The sequence below is a fragment of the Seriola lalandi genome, unplaced genomic scaffold (genome assembly GCF_002814215.2).
Source record: "Seriola lalandi dorsalis isolate HSWRI2012SDOR001 ecotype SW California unplaced genomic scaffold, Sedor1 jcf7180002054321, whole genome shotgun sequence".
Classification (NCBI taxonomy): domain Eukaryota; kingdom Metazoa; phylum Chordata; class Actinopteri; order Carangiformes; family Carangidae; genus Seriola; species Seriola lalandi.
Window position 1 is genome coordinate 138,893 of NW_019524874.1, and position 19,541 is coordinate 158,433.

Here is a 19,541-nt window from a genome sequence, read left to right on the forward strand (position 1 = left end):
GTGACAGCAGAGTTACGTTGTTAGTCTAGATATCAAAACTAAATACATTACATTCTCAGTCACTTGAACGGGATAATTTGAACTCAAGAAGCTGTAGGTGTTGACAGAATATGTGTTGTGCGAGTGAATAGGTTTGGTGTATCTCCTACTTGACTTATTTATGTCACCATTTTACATCAAATTTAAACTGCAGGACTAACTTATTGTCACTGGTGTTGTGTAATGAATGAACCCAGACAAAATGCTGGTGATGACTCACTGAACGGGTTTTTGGCGATGACAGGGTTAGTGATGAGGTGGTCTCCAACTCCCCACATGTTTTCAGCACGGATTCGGAACTGGTACTCGCGACCCTCGATCAGCCTCTCCACATTGTACTCAAGGATGTCACCCTTGAGCTTGGCGCAGACCAGGGCCCAGTTAGCTCTGCTGGTCTCACGCTTGTCCACAATATAACTGGTGATGGGGGCACCACCATCCTTCAGAGGAGGCTCCCAGGACAGCTTGATACTGGTGGCTGACACCTCAAGGAATTTGGCACTTGCAGGAGGACCAGGCACATCTAAAGACACAAAAATTAATGGAATACCAGCAAATTTAGCATAGCATGTTGATTGGTGAAGCTGTGGGTACATCATTTAGAAATATAATGTGAATACAGCCTATAAACTGTATAGAACCTACAACTTGTGTATTGGTAGAGTTTTAGAAGACATCCTTTAGTAGTAGTACTCACCCAGAATGTTGATCTGGATCTCAGCAGTCTTGGAGCCACTGGCATTCTCCGCCAGGATGGTGTAGGTTCCTGTGTGCTCCTTGGTGACTCCTGTCATTTCCAGCTGGAAGTGATGCCTCTGATGGGTGATGACCTGGCCTTCACCTGACTTCAGGCTATCGTCGCCTCTCTTCCAGGTCACTCTGGGCATGGGCTTACCGAATACCTCAGCTTCCAGCAGTACTGTGGCTCCAGCCTTCACCTTTATACCCTTCTGCATCTTGGCATTGAGCTCCACTCTTGGAGGAACTATGTTTAATGAAGATGAGATAAATAAGTGTCATGCTCAGATCTGTGAGATACTCCATTCTTTCAAAAGCTTCTAGTAATCAAACTGAAAACACAGTAAAATTGTTATTTCAGTGGCCCAGTCACAAGAGTGTTAGATCAAAACCTCACCATTCTCAGCACAGACCAAGATAGGGTCCGTGGGCTCAGAGGGTTTGCTTATGTTGACAGCAGTTTTGGCGATGACTCTGAACTGGTACTGCAGGTCTCTCTCCAGGCCAGTAACTGTATACTCCTCCCTTGGAACATTCTGGCTACTGGTGTTGCAGCGTATCCAATGATCTCCTGGCACTCGCATGGCCTCAACGTAGTAGCCAATGATCTTGCTTCCACCGTCATTCTTGGGACGGGTCCAAACCAAAGTGACAGTGTTCTTGGTTACATCCAGGATCTCAGGTTTACCTGGAGTGTCTGTAACACAAAGAGACAAATAAGTAAAAGTAAGGTAAAAAGTTTAAATGAACAAAATTAGATTATTCCATAGATGCTATCAGCAAACATACCAACAGGTGTTCTGGCAGTAACAAAGTCAGTCTTCTTGCTTGGTTTGCCCTGGCCAGCACGGTTGATGGCGGACACTCTAAAGGTGTATTCCAGGCCCTCGATGAGGCCAGCGCATGGGTACTCAGTAGTGCGGACAACTGTGTCATTGGCCTTCACCCAGAGCAGGCTGTTCCTCTCCTTACGCTCAATATAGTAACCTGTGATGGGACTGCCGCCATCAGTCTCGGGCTTATCCCAGGCCACAAACATACAGTCCTTGTTGGTTTTGTTGATGTGGCAGTTGAGGGGCTCGCTAGGAACATCTGGTGACAACAAAACAGACAAAATGAACATTATCTATAATGAAAGAAAACCTGCCAACTTCAGATAGAAACTTGCATCCAAAGCTTATCAAGGCCTGCGCTAGAGACATATTTTAGTTAAACTTACCGAAGGGGAACTTGGCAACCATCCTGTCAGACTGAATGGGATCTGATACACCAAAGCGGTTCTCAGCACGGATGCGGAATACATACTCCTTCCCAGGAATAAGCTTTCCAAGCCTGCAATTGGTCTTTGAGCAGGAAGAGACGGCCGTCACCCAGTCACCTCTAGTCACATCGCATTTCTCCACTACGTAATTGGTGATATTGCTGCCTCCATCCTCCAGTGGTTTGTTCCAGGACAGGGAGCAGGCATCAGAGTCGATGTCGCTGATCTCCACAGGGCCTTCAGGAGGACCAGGGATGTCTGAAACACGGAAAAGTCAGCTAAGTTATTTTCTCCATGCTGAATCACAAAATGTAAATTAAATTTTTTCATATTATCTTATTGAGGGTGACAATGACCTCTGATGATGATCTTCAGGGCTTGAACCACCTTCGCAGAGCTATTCTCAGCCACCAGGCTGTACTCTCCGCTGTCAGTCCTTGACACATCTTTGATGATCAGGACACACAGGTTGCCGGACTGGTGCACAGCCAGACGACTGGATGGGACTACTGTATTCTCACCACGCATCCACTTGCAGGTTGGAGCAGGTTTTCCAGAAACCAGTGCCTCCACTCTGAGCTTGGCTCCGGCTCTGGCGCTCACTGTCTCTGGCATAACAATCTTTGGTTCCACTGCAGGCACAGACATAATAATGTCAGAGACTATCTTGGTAAGCTGAGAACAACCTTAACATAAAAAATGGTGATTACATTTAGGACTAACCCTGGATCTTAAAGTACTGCAATTTACTGTAATCATCAGTATTTGTTATTTCAAAAGTAGCCTATCTTTGGATAAAAGCTAAAACTACTTCTTATTGATATGTTACTAATCTGACATAACAGCTTACACATTTGTTCCTTGATCTCGATTGGCTCCCTCGTCTCAGTGAATGAGCTCATGCCCATGATGTTCTTGGCAGCCACTCTGAACTTGTACCTCTTGCCCTCCTTCAGGCCGCTGATGCTGATTGTCAAACCTTTCACTGTGGTGTAAGCATTCCACACTTCCTTTTCAGGCTCCTCCTCTTCCTCCACTACCACTGGAGGTGGAGGTGGTGGCAGTGGAGCCTCCTCTCCTTCTGGAACCTGTGGCAAATTGAGCGTTGTAGATTAGAGCTTGAACTCCAAAATTATGTAAGAGCATAAATATTTTTAAAATGGCCATGTGGTTAGGGTATTTTTTAATCACATGACAAACCTCCACAGGTGCTGGGGGCTCTGGAGGAGGTTTGACCTCTATGTATTCAATCACATAACCGTCGATCTTGGCACCACCATCCCTTAAAGGCTTCACCCAGCCGACCGTTGCACTGTTCTTAGTGATCTCCAGAACCTCAATCTTTTCACAGGGATCTGGCTTGCCTGCAGAAGGAAATCAGACAGGTGTTCAAGTTTTTCTGATGAAAAAAAAAACAGACAACTGAGCAAAGTGAGCAACTGTAAGCTGTGTACTAGCTCTGGTGTCACATTGTGTGATTAAGACATGATACGTACTGACAGGATCAGAGGCCATATAGGAAGTGGGTGTCACTCTGTGTACTCCAGAACCATACTCATTGACAGCTGTGACCCTGAAGTAGTATTCAGTCCCTGGCATCAGACCGCTGATTTTGAAGGGAACCTTATCCTTCTCCACTTCGGCCTTGACGGTTGCCCATGTCTTGCGGTCAATCTCGCGCTTCTCAATAATGTAATGAGTGACTTCTTTGCCACCATTGTTATCTGGAGGACTCCAGGACAGCATAGCAGATGTCTGTTTGATGTCGGTAGCTTCCAGATTCATTACAGGTCCAGGAGTGTCTGTCAGGAAAAACAGAGTATGACATTTGGATTTGGTATTGTTTTTGTATTTTCATTTGTTATTTCTTTTGATTGAACTGAAAATGGCATTTTAATGGAAGTAAGCCCTTTTCTGTGATTGTTGACTGCAACAAAGTTGTGCTTGTATACTTGTTATACATATCCATTACTCAAAGAGAACCGGGACTTACCAAGAACCTGAACATTGACAAACACAGCCTTCTCTCCAGCACGGCTCTGGACAGTCAGGCAATATTTGCCAGAGTCGTCACGTGTGCTGTCGGGGATAACCAGGAAGGTCATGGTGTCAATGATGTCGACCTTTCCCTTCCTGACCACGTTGTCGATTCCCATCCTCCTCCAAGTTACCTTGGGAGGTGGTCTGCCTCTGATGGTGGCACAAAGCCTGATGGGACAGCCAGCTCTCACTGTCAGTCCCTGCTTCAGGCTAGCATCCAAGTCAATCTCTGGTGCCTCTGTTGGAAGAAACAGTGCAGGTGTCAGCTTGATGTCACAAGTACAGATCCTATCAATGGGACCTGATAGTTGTTACACGTTACAATATCATCACACACACTCCAGGTAAACCTACGATACCATCTGGTTGCCATAAAAACCTGATGAATTCCTCACCTAGAATCTCCTTGGGGATCACAGCACCCTCCAGGTCACAGGGCAGGCTCATGCCCACCTGGTTTTGAGCCGACACTCTGAATTCATACGCAAGCTTCTCATCGAGACTTGTGACCGTGAACTCGCACACGACCAGCTGAGCTGCTACGTTGCACCTCTTCCAACCATCATCTCCTTTCTTGGCAGAGCCCTGTGCTCTCATCTCTACAACATAGCCAATGAGCGGAGCTCCACCATCAGATACAGGCTTGGTCCAGCCCAGGGTGACACTTGATTTGGTGCTGTCCATGACCTTCAAGTTGGTAGGAGGTGCAGGAGGCTCTGTAAGAAGACATAAGGGTGTGTGAACATGAATCTATGGATTTTGTCTATAGCAATATCATATGAACTACATTTATTAACAAATATTACACACAATGTAAACATTATTATTTGTTACATACCAACTGCATCCTTGGCAGTAATGGCACGTGATGGCTTGCTTGGGTTACCAATGCCGATTTCATTGACAGCCTTGACTCTGTACTGGTAGTCATGGAGGGGCAAGAGTCCTGTAACTGTGAAACGCGTTCCAGGGACTGGATCTTTGTTGACAGGAGACCATCTAACGGCATGCTCCTCTCTCTTCTCCAAAAGATAACCTGTGATTGGCTTGCCTCCATTTTTCTCTGGCTCTGACCACTGCACGGTCATCTCCTCCTTGGCAATCTTGGTGACTTCTGGTGCTTCAGGAGCATCAGGTACACTGAACTGGGTGCCTGCAACAATGGATCCACTCTGCACTGCAGGACCAGGACCCATCTTATTCTCAGCACGAACTCTGAAAATATACTCATTACCCTCAATAAGGCGAGTAACTTTAGCTTTGTTGGTGATGACAGCATTGGAGTGGACTGACCAGACTCCTCTCTTGGTTTCGCATTTCTCAATAATGTAGTTGTAGATATCGCAGCCGCCATCATCCTCTGGGATTTCCCAGGCTAGATGGCACCTGTCGGTGGTGATACCAGACACCTTGAGATCCCTGATGGGACCGGGTCTATCCAGTACATTAACCTTGGCATGAGCAGTGCCGGTTCCTGCACTATTGATGGCAGTGATAACATATTTGCCACTGTCAGTGCGCCTGGCGCCGGTAAGCAGCAGTTTTGAGAAGTCAGCACCAGTTTCAATCTGAAGCCTGGGGCCTTTCCTAATCTCCTCTGTGCTCTCATCCTTGGTCCATTTGACATCAGGCTGGGGTTTGCCCTTCACTGTTGCTTCAATAGGAATGGAGTCTCCTGCCTTGACCACAAGGGTTCCATCCAGTTTAATCTTGATCTCAGGCTCGACAAGCAGTTCCTTAACCAGGACCTCAGCTGTTGTCACCCAGTTGCTCTCGCCTCCCTCATTCTTAGTCTGAACTCTGAACTGGTAGATTTGGTTTTCGATGCACCTGTCAGCCATGAAGTAAGTCTCTTTAATGGCACCCTTATGGAGCCTCTCCCACTCCTCAGCCTCCTTTGGTTTCTTCTCAACATGATAACCCAGGTTACGGCTACCACCATCATAGTCTGGCTTCCTCCACTTGAGGAAGCAGAAGGTCTTGCCAATCTCAGAAATATGGAAGTCAATGGGTTCACCAGGCTTCTCAATGGGATCAACTGCCAGCACAGGTGTCTTGGTCTCAGTAGGTGGACCAGCACCAATCTTATTCTCTGCACTGACACGGAAGAAGTACTCACAACCCTCAGTAAGAGGAGCCTTAATCAGGCGCTTGGTGCAGTCATTGGAGACGACTGTCCAACCTCTCTGGCTGGGCTGACGGGACTCAATAATGTACTGAGTAATCTCAGTGCCTCCATTGTCCTCAGGGTTTTCCCAGGACACCATGCAGGAGTTCTTAGTCACATAGGCCACTTTTATGTTCTGACAAGCTCCTGGTGTGTCCAAGACATTGACAATAATTGTGGCCTGTGCCTGTCCACTACTGTTCTTGGCAATAATTGCATATTTACCATAGTCTGACCTGACTGCCTCATTGATTACCAATTCACAGAGAGGGTAGTTGTTATTAATTTCAGTGCGTTTATCCCTGGACAAAGCTCTGGCATCCTTGGTCCATGTTATCTCTGGATCTGGTCTGCCTTTCACCCTAGTGATCAAACTGATGATCTGACCTGCCCTGACTGTTAGAGAGTCGCGGCATGCCACGTCAACAACAACTTCAGGAGGCACCAGGATGTCCTTTGCCAAGATGGTCTGTGGCAGTTCTCTGGGTTCACTGTCTCCAACCTTGTTGGTGGCCCTAATACGAATTTTGTACTCCATTCCTTCAATGAGGCCTGGCACTCTGTAGGCACACATCTTGATGAGGTCCTTGTTGATTCTGTCCCATTGGGCAGTTCCTGTCTTCTGAGCCTCAACCACATAGCCAAGAATGGGACTGCCACCATCTCTTGTAGGCTTTGTCCAGCAGATGTCAGCATAGGATTTGCTCCAGTCCCTCAGTTTAGGATTACCAGGGGGTCCAGGTTTAGTGATAGCGCGAGTGGCCTTGATGGGGTCGGAGGTGGGAGAAGGCTCACTGATACCAGCAATGTTCTCAGCAAATACTCTGAACTCATAGGTGTTGCCTTCAAATAGGCCTGAGACTCTGTATCTGAGGTCCAGCACAGGAGTTTTGTTGACACGGATCCACTTCCCTGTCATTTCTCTGCGTTCAATCACATAGCCGCTGATGGGGCTTCCTCCATCGTATTCAGGCAGGCTCCATTGTACTGTCACAGCATTTTCTGTGATATCAGAGCACTCTGGCAGGCCTGGTGGACCAGGAGGGTTGAACATGTGCTTGGCAACAGTGGGAGGACTCTCAAGCCCAGCGCCAATGCCAATCTTGTTCTCTGCTCGGACACGGACAATATACTCACGGCCCTTCTCCAGCCTGGACACCTTAGCCTTGGTGCTGGTGCCACTGGAGCTAACAACAGACCAGGGCTCCCATGGCTTCTTCACATCCTTCTTTTCCACCACATAGTTGGTGATGGGCGTGCCACCATCATCTTTGGGTGCCCTCCATTGGATCATCATGTAATCTGGAGTGACCTCCAAGATATTGATGGGTCCGATGGGTGGACCTGGAAGATCCAGAACGGTGACATGCAGGGCGACAGTCTTGCTACCTGCAGGATTAGACACAGTGAGGATGTACTCTCCAGTGTCTCCTCTCTTGCACTCAGGGATACTGAGAATAGTTGAGGATCCAGCAGACTCAATGTGATAGTGGCCTTCTGATGCAATCTCGTTGCCATCTGTCATCCACTTAGCAGTGGGAATGGGTATGCCTGTCATCTTTGCAGGAAGGACAATATTGCTGCCAGCTTTGACAACAAGACCCTCTATAAGCTTCACATCAACTTCAATAGTTGGTGGCACTGAAATATAACAAAACAGCAACAGTATTATTATGTTTTAAATTAAAATAGGAACAGTATTTGCAATAAGAAACAACTCCATAAGAATCATGTGTCTTACATGTCTTCTCCTGGCAGGTGATGGGGACACTAGTGTCTGGACGGCTCACACCAATGGCGTTCTGAGCCTTCACCCTGAAGCGGTAAGTCTTGCCCTCCTCCAGACCGGTGACATGGGCGTGGTTATTACTCACGGTCTTGAAGGTGACCCAGTCAGTCTGGCCTTCTTCCTGGTGCTCCACAATGAAGCCAGTGATTTCACTTCCACCAGTGCGGTCAGGCCACTGCCATGCCAACCACACCTCTGTCTTGTCTGCATCAGTGTGGTGCAGGTTCTTTGGTGGGCCAGGAGGATCTGAGGGGCGTCCAAGAAAGGGTAATTAATTAACGATTCTTGGCGGATTTAAATTTTAACTTTAATTAAGTTTCTAAAACGCTGAACATTGATGGCATAGGGCAATGGACAAACCTTAGCAAACCCAACGAGTAACTGTTGATCACTGGCACTTATTCTAACTCCTCCCATAATGTCTTTCTTTTGTTGTGACAAGTATTTGGAAAACGCTCTTACGAATGACACTGTGGATAGCCAATTCGCATGGAGCATTCAGAATTTAGAGGCTCCACAACTTACACAGAATCATGAAAAATCTGTATTTTCCAAAGAAGAATTATACACGTATGAGTTTTACTCACAGAGAGGATCAATTGCCTTGATGGGTGTCTTGGTCATCACAAAGTCACTTCTGCCAAACTGGTTCTCAGCAGCCACCCTGAACAGGTACTGGATTCCTTCCATCAGGTACATGGCCATCAGACTCAGCTTCTTGTTTGCAGGAGCGACAGGAACCCACTGCTCTGCAGCCACGTCCTTCTTATGTACAACATAGTGGGAGATGACAGCACCACCATTGTCCTCGGGAGCTTTCCATGTCAGGTAGGCAGACTCGCTGGTCACTTCGGAGACCACCAGGTCTCTGGGAGGAGAAGGCTTATCTGGTGGAGACAAAAGTGAGTGGGTAAAATTCATATATATTTTAAATTCAGATTTTTCTAAAAGGTTGGCTGTATATTAATGTACATATAGAGTACAACAGTTTTCAGTTTTTATTTGTTAAAAACTGAAGATATCCTATTTTTGACTTGGTGGACATTTCACTTACTCAGCACAAGCACAGCAACAGTTGCAGATTTCTTTCCAGCAGCATTCTCCGCAGTGATTGTGAAGTTGCCGGAGTCCGTGCGAACACACTTGGGAATGAAGACTTTGCTGCCGGTGCCAGTGACGGCAACAGTGATGTGAGATGGAACGTCTCCATCATTCTTTTTCCAGCTAACTGTGGGTGTCGGAACACCCTTAATCGTGGCACTCAGGGTGATGTCAGCTCCCACCATTGCCAGGTGGTCACGTGCCATGTTAGCGTCCAGCAGCAACTCTGGTTCCTCTGTGGACAAAAATGGAAGCAAATTCACTACATTTAGTGATGTCCACTTTCCAGGTGAAAGCAATCAACAAACCAGCTTTTTTTTTGGTATTGTGGAAACTCTGCAGTGACTTTGCCTATGAGAACAATGACCATAAACACATTTTACATTAACAACCAAGTTGCTAACTAATGAATGTAGTACTAACAGTACTACAATCAAATTATATGTATAAATTCATCAAAATACATATTCATCAGTTTTAAGTTTGCAGTTTGGCACAGAAATGCCTCTCTAAGAGCAAATCAAAACTTTATTATTGTATATAATATTAGCAAAAAATTATAGTGTTTGGAAATGTTTTTTAAAACCCATTATGATAAGCTAAACGTAAAAATCTATTTGTGCTTCAAAACCTGATGTCATGGAGTTTGGATGAAATGCATAACAAAAAAACAGAAGAGTTACAAATGGATCCTTTACCCAGTCTGTCGTGGACTTTGATGGACTGTTTGACATAGGCAGGGTCAGATCTGCCGGCAGCGTTGACAGTGAAGATCCTGAATGTATACTCCTGTCCATCGGTCAGGCCCGTCACCACATAGTGGAGATCAGGGCACTGCTCTGGAGTCTCGTTGGCCTGAACCCACTCCACGGCACCAGGCTTCTGGTACTCAACGATGTAACCAAAGATCCGGCCCTTGCCATCATGGCGGGGCATCTGCCACTTCAGGCTGACAGTGTCCTTGGTCTTATCGTAGGCCTCAGGGGTGACTGGAGGGCTGGGGCACACTGTGAAGGGAAAGTATCAGAGATGTCAATCAATTATTCGGGTGATTAGAAATTTTATTTGGTAAACTGTTGGACATTTTTTTCATTTAATATTATACTTTATTTTATAGAGTATTAGTATTAGTTTAGTTGTATAATTTTTGTTGATGTAGGATTTTTAAATGTTTGAATATATAAATATCTGAAATGTATCTTGTACTGCAAATATAAACACACCTGAACATAAATAGTAAACATCTATGCTAATATAGTTAAAAGAAGCTATATAGCCATCATTTAATGGTTGACAATACAAATAGTAATACAAAAGTAATCATCAAAAATTTGAATTAAATTAAATGCAAATACTTGAATACTGAATTTAATCTTTTTTATGTACAAGGAAAACCATGTTTTTCCAAGTAAATAAACATTACTACTTCAGTAGCACGTAACACGCCATTAGGAAACAAGCTATAGAATATAATAATATAAATAAGGGTAGTAATGATAATAATAATAATGATAATGACTACTTTGTGTCATACTGACCAATAGGATCTTTTGCAAGAATGGGTTTGGAGGGGACGCTGGGGTCTCCAGTACCCAGCTCATTCTCAGCCATCACCCTGAACTCGTACTCGCAGCCCTCCACAAGGTCCTGGACTCGGTATTGAGTGGCCGGGTACAGTGGGTCTCTTGTGGCTCTGGACCACCTCTTGGCTGTGGGCTCCTTCTTCTCAAGGATGTAGTTGGTAATCGGCTTCCCACCATCGCGAGGGCGGTTCCATAGCACCAGAGCGTTGGTGGCATACACTTCCCTGACCGTCGGCATATCAGGGGCCTCAGGGACTCCTGTAGGAGAGCCACAGGGGCAAACATTGGTTATAGGGGATCATTTTCCAATATATCCAAAATTATTTATTAAATTCAGAAATTTATTTGAAATTCATTTAGGAGAGCTAAAAAAGTAAATGTGTCTGAACAGGGTGTGAGTAGAACATACTGAACAGATCTTTGGCTCTCATCTCCTCAGATTCCAGTGGGTCGCTGATGCCATACATGTTCTCAGCGGAGATCCTCAGGATGTACTCCCTGCCCTCTGTCAGCTTGGGGATCTGGGAAGAAAAAACAACTTATAAACATCTCCGGACTTCTGCAAACCACTTCCACTGAAGGTCTGATACCATCACAGCTGACTAAACTCAGGCCAACAAACTATCTGGACCCACCTTGCATGTGGTCTTGGTTGTGGCAGATGTCACTGTGGTCCAGATGTCTCTGTTGGTGTCTCTCTTCTCAATGATATAGTTGGAGACGTCCACGCCGCCACTGTCCAGAGGAGGCTTCCAGGAGATGACCATGTACTCCCTGTGCACCTCTTCAAATACGACTGGGCCAACAGGGGGAGTTGGACGGTCTGCAGGGAAGAAAGAAATAACAAAAAAGTCTCAAAATAAGGAATCTGTTATGTTGTGATCAAACCAATGCCTGCCTAATTCAGAAGAGCTTGCAGTTAGAAGCTTTCACTTGGGGTTTTCAGGCTGCTTCAGCTGTGAACAATGTAAATGGATGGCACAGTTACTTTTCTTAGAACGCTTCTATTTCTGATCTAAATCAATCTTTGAGTTGCTGCATTTGCAAAACGTCTTTTTCTGATGATACCAGCTTGTAGCCACAACTTTCAGTCTACATACCGACAACAGTGACGTTGCAGAGTCCCTTCCTGGATCCAGTGCTGTTCTCCACCACCACCATGTATCTGCCGCTGTGTTTGCGCTCTGCCTTCATCAGGCCCAGTGACATGGTGGTCAGCGTGTTCTTGAACATAATGTGTTTGTCAGCCTTCAGCTCGTTGTCGTCTCTGTACCACACGATGGACGGAGAAGGTTTGCCGGTGTAGCGGCCCTGCAGGAGGCAGCTCTCACTCACACGGATGATGATCTTATCCCGGAAGTCCAGTTCAATGGTTGGTGGCTCTATAAGAACGGAACACAGATTCAGATTAAATGATACACTGAGTATTTTCTTGCTGTTTCTACTTTTTCCTATTTTATACTGCTTTGATCAATCATGAATATGGGATTGGTGTATTTCTGGAGTTGTGGAATGCATATTACAACTTAATAGAAATTAACAAATCATGGATCAAATAGCTTGACTTACCAATGCCTTTCTACTTATATTCCTCACTGCAAACTATTTCTAAACATATTCTATTCTATGTCTTCTCCTATTCCTCATCTAAATCAGTGATTTGGTTTCTGCATCTTTATCTACCTACGTCTCACTTTTTGCTGATGATACTGGGTTAAAAACACTTTCAGTTGTGTATTTCTGAGGCCACCTCTATACTCCAAACAGAACACCGGTATTTCAAGTCTCTGTAGGTGAGTAAGTTTTTCAAACAAATGATCTGAAAGACAAGACAGCTGGTCATGTCCTCACCCAGTTCGTCCTTGCAGGTGATTGGTTTGGTGCAAAATGATGGTTTACTGGGTCCGACCTCATTGACGGCGATGACCCTGAACTCGTAGGTGTCGCCCTCCCTCAGACCGTCATAGGTGTACTTCCTGTCCATCAGCTTCTCCTTTGTCAGTCTGGTGAACTTGTCTTTGCCAATCATACGTGCCTCCAGGATATACATGGTGATCTCTGAGCCGCCGTCATACTTGGGTGCCTTCCAGGTGACGCTGATCAAATCCTTGGTGACCTTGGTGACCTCCAGCTCCTCAGGGCGGTCTGGCACACCTGAGAGAAACAAACACACAGTTTTTTATTTATTTAGTTTTGTAATTCTCTGTTCAAATTTAATTTTGTTGTCTGCAAACTTCAACTGTTGGATAATGTTAATTTCAGATGACAGATGACAGTACAGAAAAAGATGACAGGTAGAAGAACATAAAAAGAAAAAAGGAAGACAAAGGATAACAAAAAGCAAGAATTCTTTGATTCCAAAATCCTTTATCTATCAAAACTTTAACTTTGTTCAATGAAAATTCAAGTTCTTACCTTTTTTGCATTCAAAATTCAGAATTTTGTCAAAAATCGAACTTTATGTTGGAAATGAAAATGAGTCAGAATCTTGAATTCTCCTAAAATTTTGACTTTACTGACTTTTTCCTCAAAACCCTGACTGTTCCAAAATGTTACTCTTTAAAAAAGAAATTTAACAATTTTGTAAAAATTCTAAACTTTTTTGTGAAGTTTTGACATTTCAGAATTTTCGTTTTTCCCATAAAAATTCTGACTTTTATCAGTTATAAGTGATAATCAACGTTCACACCTTCAGAGTCACCATGTTTGTTTAACTAAACTCACTGATGGGCTCTTTGACCAAAAGTTCGCAGGCGGTTTCCATGAAGGGTCCAAGGCCGATTGCGTTCTCAGCAGCCACTCTGAAGAAGTAGGACTTTCCGGTGGTGAGGCCGTGAACTATAGCGTTCTGTCTGCTGGCGGTGAAGGAGACTGAAGTCCAGGCCTTACGCTCGGCCTCTCGCTTCTCAACGATGTAGTTACTGATGGGAGAGCCACCGTCATTCTCTGGGAAGAACCAGTTGAGCTTGCAGGAATCAGTGCTCAGGTTCTCTGCGGTGACGGGGATACCAACAGGTCCAGGGACGTCTGAGGGAGAACACAACCAAGTTTGGTAAAAAGAAATATAATTTTTTTTAATTGTTTTCAAATCCTTAAGAGATTTATTTTTATGACAACAGTATCTCACCCAGAACTTCCACTGTGATGTTCTTCTTCTTCTCCCCTCCAGCGTTTTTGGCAGTCAGTGTGTAGACGCCAAGGTGTTTCCTGGCACAGGGTTTGATAACCAGAGATGAGCTGATGGCTGTCGTCTCCACCTGAGCCTCAGGAGGCAGTGCAGCTCCATCTCTGCTCCAGGTAACCTCTGGGGACGGCTGGCCTGACACATAGGCAATGATGCGGATCACACCACCGGCATGGACCACCATCCTCTCCTTCACTGAGGCATCCAGGTCGACCTCAGGAGCAACTGAGGGGAAGAAACTCAACATTACAGTCTGTTTGTTCTAAAAAGACTTGACTGGTGGATAATGACCACAAGAGTCTATAAGGCCTCGAGAGACTTTCAAACCAACTCACTGGTTCTGTCGTTGACCTCGAGCACCTCTGGGACTTCGCCTGGCTCGCTGTTACCGGCAGCATTGAAGGCGATTACCCTGAACCTGTACTGACCGCCGGTCTTCAGACCAGTGATCACGAACCGGGTGCCACGGATTTCAGTCTCCTTAGCCTGAAAATCACAAACATTCATTTTCCAAGGTTAGTCTTCAGCACATAAAGTACACTTTCTTAAGGTTAAAGTGAAGATTCAACCTCAAGAACTGATGAAAACTTATCATAGACAGGTCAGTTGATTAAACTTATATTATCAGACTTTTATTTTGTAGGGTAATGAAACCATGTCAGGTGAGGTGTTTCCTCTCACCTTGACCCAGGCTTCTGTTCCTTCCTCCTTGTATTCCACCCAGTAGCCCATGATCTTGGAGCCTCCATCCTTCAGAGGAGGGATCCACTCCAGGTCCACTGTGGACCTTGTCCAATCAGAAACCTTGGGTGTTGGAGGAGAGGGCGGAGCTACAGGAGAGGATGACAAGTAGTTAACATCTTGCTGTGTGAATTAAAAACGCAAACTTGTATGATTTCAGAATGCAACTCTTACAGATGGGGTCTCTTGCAAAGATAGGGTCCGTGGGGGGGCTGGGAAGTCCAGGTCCCGCTGCGTTGATGGCGGAGACTCTGAACAGGTACTGGGAGCCTTCAATGAGTCCGCTCACCACAAACGACTCGCCCATGCCCATGGGACGGATGGGGTCGCGGGAGACACGGGTCCAGCGTTTGCCCGTTGTCTCCTTACGCTCCAGCCAGTAGCCGGTGATCGGCGTGCCACCGTCGTCCTCGGGCTCCTCCCAGTTAACTGTCATGGAGTCCATGGTGACATTGGTGACTGTCGGCTTCTCGCACTGACCGGGGACAGCTGCAGGAGGATGGACACAAAGAATCAAAGGTTAGAGGAGTAAAATATTTCCTATCTGCTGTAGCATACCAAACAACTGCAACAGTTTCAGCTTCAGTTTCAGCCAGAGACCACACACAGAAATGAAATATGATATATATGTCCCTATATCAAGAGTGATGAAGTTTGTAACATATATGAAATACCCATAGTAAAATATGTATATGCACATATATTGAAATGTATTACCATTCATGGAAAGTGTCTCAGACTTTTGCACCCAACTGTTTATAATACATATACATATATGGACAGGCTTTGGGATGGATATACAGTTACATACATACATACATACATGTCAATATAGGAAATTGTTCCAACTTAGTTTCATATATAATTTTTACATGTATGTTTTTTAATATGTACATGTGTAATATAAAGAAATTCTATATATGTACTTATATTACATTTGTGTGTGGGACCCCCAGACTACCAGCAGCATCACTATCAGTTCACTATCAGTATACAGATTTAGGTCATTGGACGTTCTTTTTGTCAGTAAATAAGAATCTGTGACAAACAGCTCCACTCACTGTAGCGGTTTCGGGCGACCTCGGGTTCGCTGTCCAGCGGCTCTCCAACTCCGTACTTGTTCTGGGCCATTATGCGGAACACGTACTCGTGTCCCTCCATCAGGTTCTCCACTGTCCAGATCCGCTCTTTGGGCTCATTGGTGACAGGCACCCATGTCTTCCTGTTGGCCACCCGCCTCCAGATGACGTAGTTTGTGACTTTGGAGCCCCCGTCGTCCTTCGGTGGCAGCCAGGAGAGCGTGATCTTCTCGGCCCCGATCTCCTCAAACTTAATGGGAGCAGACGGAGGACCGGGCCGGCCTGAACCACACAGAGGAGCAACACATTTATTGATGGACAGAAATCCCTGAGGTGAGTCTCGACTGTAATTACAATGATTTATGTTCGTCTTTAAGCGTCTTTTTAATATGTGTTAACAATGCTATCCATGTTTTCAAGTGATATGTTTATTTCATTCTGATTATTCTGTTTTGTCATTGTTATCTCGCTAATTTAACAGTTGCATTCAGTGTCATCACAAAGTTCCCTGATATTCACTTTATAATAGTCTCTGCTTTCAGACAAATCTAATCATAATTCAGTTCAGTCAGTAAAACGTTGTTAGCGGTTAGCTCTGGTCTTGTTGTTCGTACCCAGCACATTGAGCCTCATCTCCTTGGAGGCCTTGCCAATGCTGTTGGAGGCCACCAGCGTGTACAGGCCAGTGTCGGGACGTTTGCCCTGCTGGATGAGCAGCGTGCAGCTGTCGTCCGATACGATCTTGTTGATGTGCTCGTCATACTGAACCTCCACTTTGTTGTCAGACTTGTGGGGCGGGGCTTTGTACCAGGTGAGCGTGGGGAACGGACAGCCACGGATCTTGGCCACGATGCTGATGTCACTGCCCTGCTCGACCTCCATGAACTCCTTCAGCTCAATAGATGGAGCACCTGCAAGACAAACAAGAGAATAGGGAGCCGTGAGGTCTCTTTCTGTGTATCATAACAAATCCTGTTTAAAATTAACAGAAGAAAAGCAAATATTATGATTAATCAATAATCAAGACCATTAATTAGAAACCTGCAGAAATCAAATTCAAAACTCAGCTAAAAAACCTTGAGATGATTGACTTTTAGTTCAAAAACACTGGATCCTACATTTCCCATAATGCAACTCTTTAGTGTCTTTCATGAAACTGAGTGCTGGTCTTACAGGTCTGGTCCTGGATGAGGATGGGTCCGGCGGTGGATGAAGGTCGGCTGTGTCCAGCCTCATTCCACGCCACTACTCTGAATTCATACTCGTCTCCCTCCGTCAGATCCTCCACTTTGAAAGTAGTGGTGTCCACATCTCTCCTGTTGCACCTGCAAGACAGCAAAGAGGATTTAACTGCTAATAAAACCAAACCCACCAACAACACACAGGAACAGAAAGACTGTTCAGTTCATTAGTGCTTTGCATTGATGAATATACAACGGTCTCGTGCATAATTTATTCTGTTTGGACTTTCAGGTTAAGATACTGGTTCATATTTTGTGTTCACTAAATTAAAATGATATCAGGATGATTTCCATCCTTTTTTTGCACTTTCTCCTCAACAGTCAGTAGTAGAGAGGGAGATGGGAAACATGGCGGAGAGACTGGATCCCAATCTAAAATTAACCTGAAGAAGATGAGACCTGATGTAAGATGCAGTAGAATATAACTTGGATCTGGCCTGACTCAGTTCCCAGACTGAGTCTCAGTTACCAAATGGACCGATTTAGGCCTCTGGACTTAAGTGTTACCTCCTCCAGGACTCCTTCTCGCCGCTGGCAGCCCAGCAGAGCAGATCAACACTGTAGTGGGTGACAGGTGAACCACCATCGTTCTTTGGAGCCTTCCACGTCAGAGTCACGGTGCCCTTCCTCACGTTCTGGATCTTCAGCCTCGTGGGAGGATCGGGGGGATCTGCAGACAAAGATGGATACATGTGAGATCACATACTGATAAGAAGAAAGGACGTTATTTTTAATAATAACAAAACATAAAAATTAGATCTAAACTAATTTATTATTGTAAGATAAAGAAAAGAAACATACGGATGGGATCTCTGGCTCTGGCGCTCTCTGTGGTCTCAACAAAGGGGCCAAACCCGAAGCGGTTCTCAGCGCGGATACGGAACAGGTACTCCTGACCGCCGATCAGATCTGGAACCACCAGAGACTGAGAAGCACAGGCTGTGTTCACCTAAAAGAACGAGATCAGGGTCAGATTTCACACGTGAGCAGCAATAGTGCATTATTTTATAATAACCATACAGTTCAGAGTGTGTTATCCTGTAGGTGCGGGGTTGTACCTTGGTCCAGGCTTTGCCCCCCACCGTCTTCTTCTCGATGAAGTAGCTCTTCACCCTGTCACCGCCGTCAGACTCTGGGGCTTTCCAGGTGAGTCTGCAGGTTCCCCTGGTCACATCACTCACCTTCACGTCTCTAGGAGGTCCAGGCAGGTCTGCGCATCCGCAAAACAAGAAATTAAGCATTAGAAGACTCTTATATTTGAATTGTTATCTGGTTCTAATTCTTATAGGACTATTTTCATTTCATTTCATTTTATTTAAATCTCTTATTCTAATTATTCTTCGTCATTACACCATAGTCTTTTTAGCACAGTCTCAGGAGTGCCCACACATGTGACTAATAAGATCTTTGAATCTTTGAATCTTTACATACCAAGCACGTTGACTCTGACTTTGACCACCTTGTGTCCCGCGGGGCTCTCTGCGTTGATGACGTACCGGCCGCTGTGGTTCATTTTGCTCTCTGGAATCACAACCACCGAGGTTGTGTCTGTGGAGTGGATCTGAGAGAAAACAGCAGTCTGATGTTAGAATGAAGTGTCATGAGTCACAACTTTAACTTCTTTTTTAGTTGGCATTCACACTTTTCACCTGGGTCCTTAACATTTTTGATGATGACTGAGTTCAGGCAACACAAAATGGACCAATTGTTGATCATATTTTTTGTCTGATTAAGGTTGAATTAAGTGACACAAAGACTAATCTGTGATTTTCAGTCTGTTACACATCATCATCTGACCTCTGAGTCGACAGGCAGTGTGTGAAGCTCGTTCTTCTTCTCGGTCTCTGCAGTTCCGTCAAAGGTCCAGGTGACTTTCGGAACGGGTCGTCCGGTGATGGTGGCGGGAATCCTGATGGGTGTTCCCGCTCTGCAGTTCAGCAGGTCGTGAGCGCTTATGTCCAGGGTAACAGCTGGCTCGACTGGAGAACACACACACAAATACACAAGTTTTTAAAACCAGCATCATCTGATATTTTCATGTTAGGCTTCATTAATGTGCTGAGAACAATACTGCACACACAGAATCACAAGTTGCAGCATGACCAGAATCCAGTTTGATATTTCATGTTTTTGTAAAGTTCAACCTGGATTTGTAAGACAATCTTATACTGCTGCACTGACTCTGTTCAATTTCCATGAACAGTACAGATCAGAGTAAGAATATTAAAGCTCCATGGTCTTGACCTTAGAACAGGCTTCACACTAATAAAAGAGGTCTGGAGGTCATATGAAAAGACTTAGTTATGGAAGAGGTTTAGCAAACAAAATGACATCATAAACGTAGAAAGTGACATGCCAAAGCTCAGTTTGAAAATAAATATTAAATATGTACAGATAAGGATCTTGTGCTGAACCTTTAACAAACATTAGGTTGAAACCATCTGAACAACCAAAAAGATGTGATTTTTATCAGCCAACATCAAAACTAGTGGACAGCAGTTTCATTAACTAAGTATCACCATCAACAGTAATTGTGTTGTGAGCAGGTCTAAGAGCAGCTCTTGTGGCTGAAGGATTA

General features: G+C 45.0%; 1 protein-coding gene across 1 annotated transcript in view; it reads right to left on the reverse strand.

The window, feature by feature from the left end:
• The window catches only part of LOC111655510 (titin-like), a 174,811-nt gene that overhangs the window by 50,598 nt on the left and 104,672 nt on the right, over positions 1–19,541 (reverse strand). Inside the window, 34 exon segments of the mRNA XM_087174153.1 lie at positions 260–562; positions 737–1,024; positions 1,175–1,474; positions 1,567–1,869; positions 1,997–2,296; positions 2,395–2,670; positions 2,889–3,126; positions 3,239–3,402; positions 3,535–3,840; positions 4,032–4,316; positions 4,474–4,794; positions 4,917–7,886; positions 7,987–8,280; positions 8,622–8,921; positions 9,089–9,370; positions 9,834–10,142; positions 10,674–10,976; positions 11,128–11,239; positions 11,354–11,541; positions 11,819–12,100; positions 12,570–12,872; positions 13,443–13,745; positions 13,846–14,127; positions 14,238–14,388; positions 14,584–14,732; positions 14,818–15,132; positions 15,705–16,004; positions 16,337–16,633; positions 16,896–17,047; positions 17,471–17,633; positions 17,765–17,912; positions 18,022–18,173; positions 18,395–18,524; positions 18,761–18,942. Coding sequence (XP_087030279.1) covers positions 260–562; positions 737–1,024; positions 1,175–1,474; positions 1,567–1,869; positions 1,997–2,296; positions 2,395–2,670; positions 2,889–3,126; positions 3,239–3,402; positions 3,535–3,840; positions 4,032–4,316; positions 4,474–4,794; positions 4,917–7,886; positions 7,987–8,280; positions 8,622–8,921; positions 9,089–9,370; positions 9,834–10,142; positions 10,674–10,976; positions 11,128–11,239; positions 11,354–11,541; positions 11,819–12,100; positions 12,570–12,872; positions 13,443–13,745; positions 13,846–14,127; positions 14,238–14,388; positions 14,584–14,732; positions 14,818–15,132; positions 15,705–16,004; positions 16,337–16,633; positions 16,896–17,047; positions 17,471–17,633; positions 17,765–17,912; positions 18,022–18,173; positions 18,395–18,524; positions 18,761–18,942 — 11,151 coding nt within the window.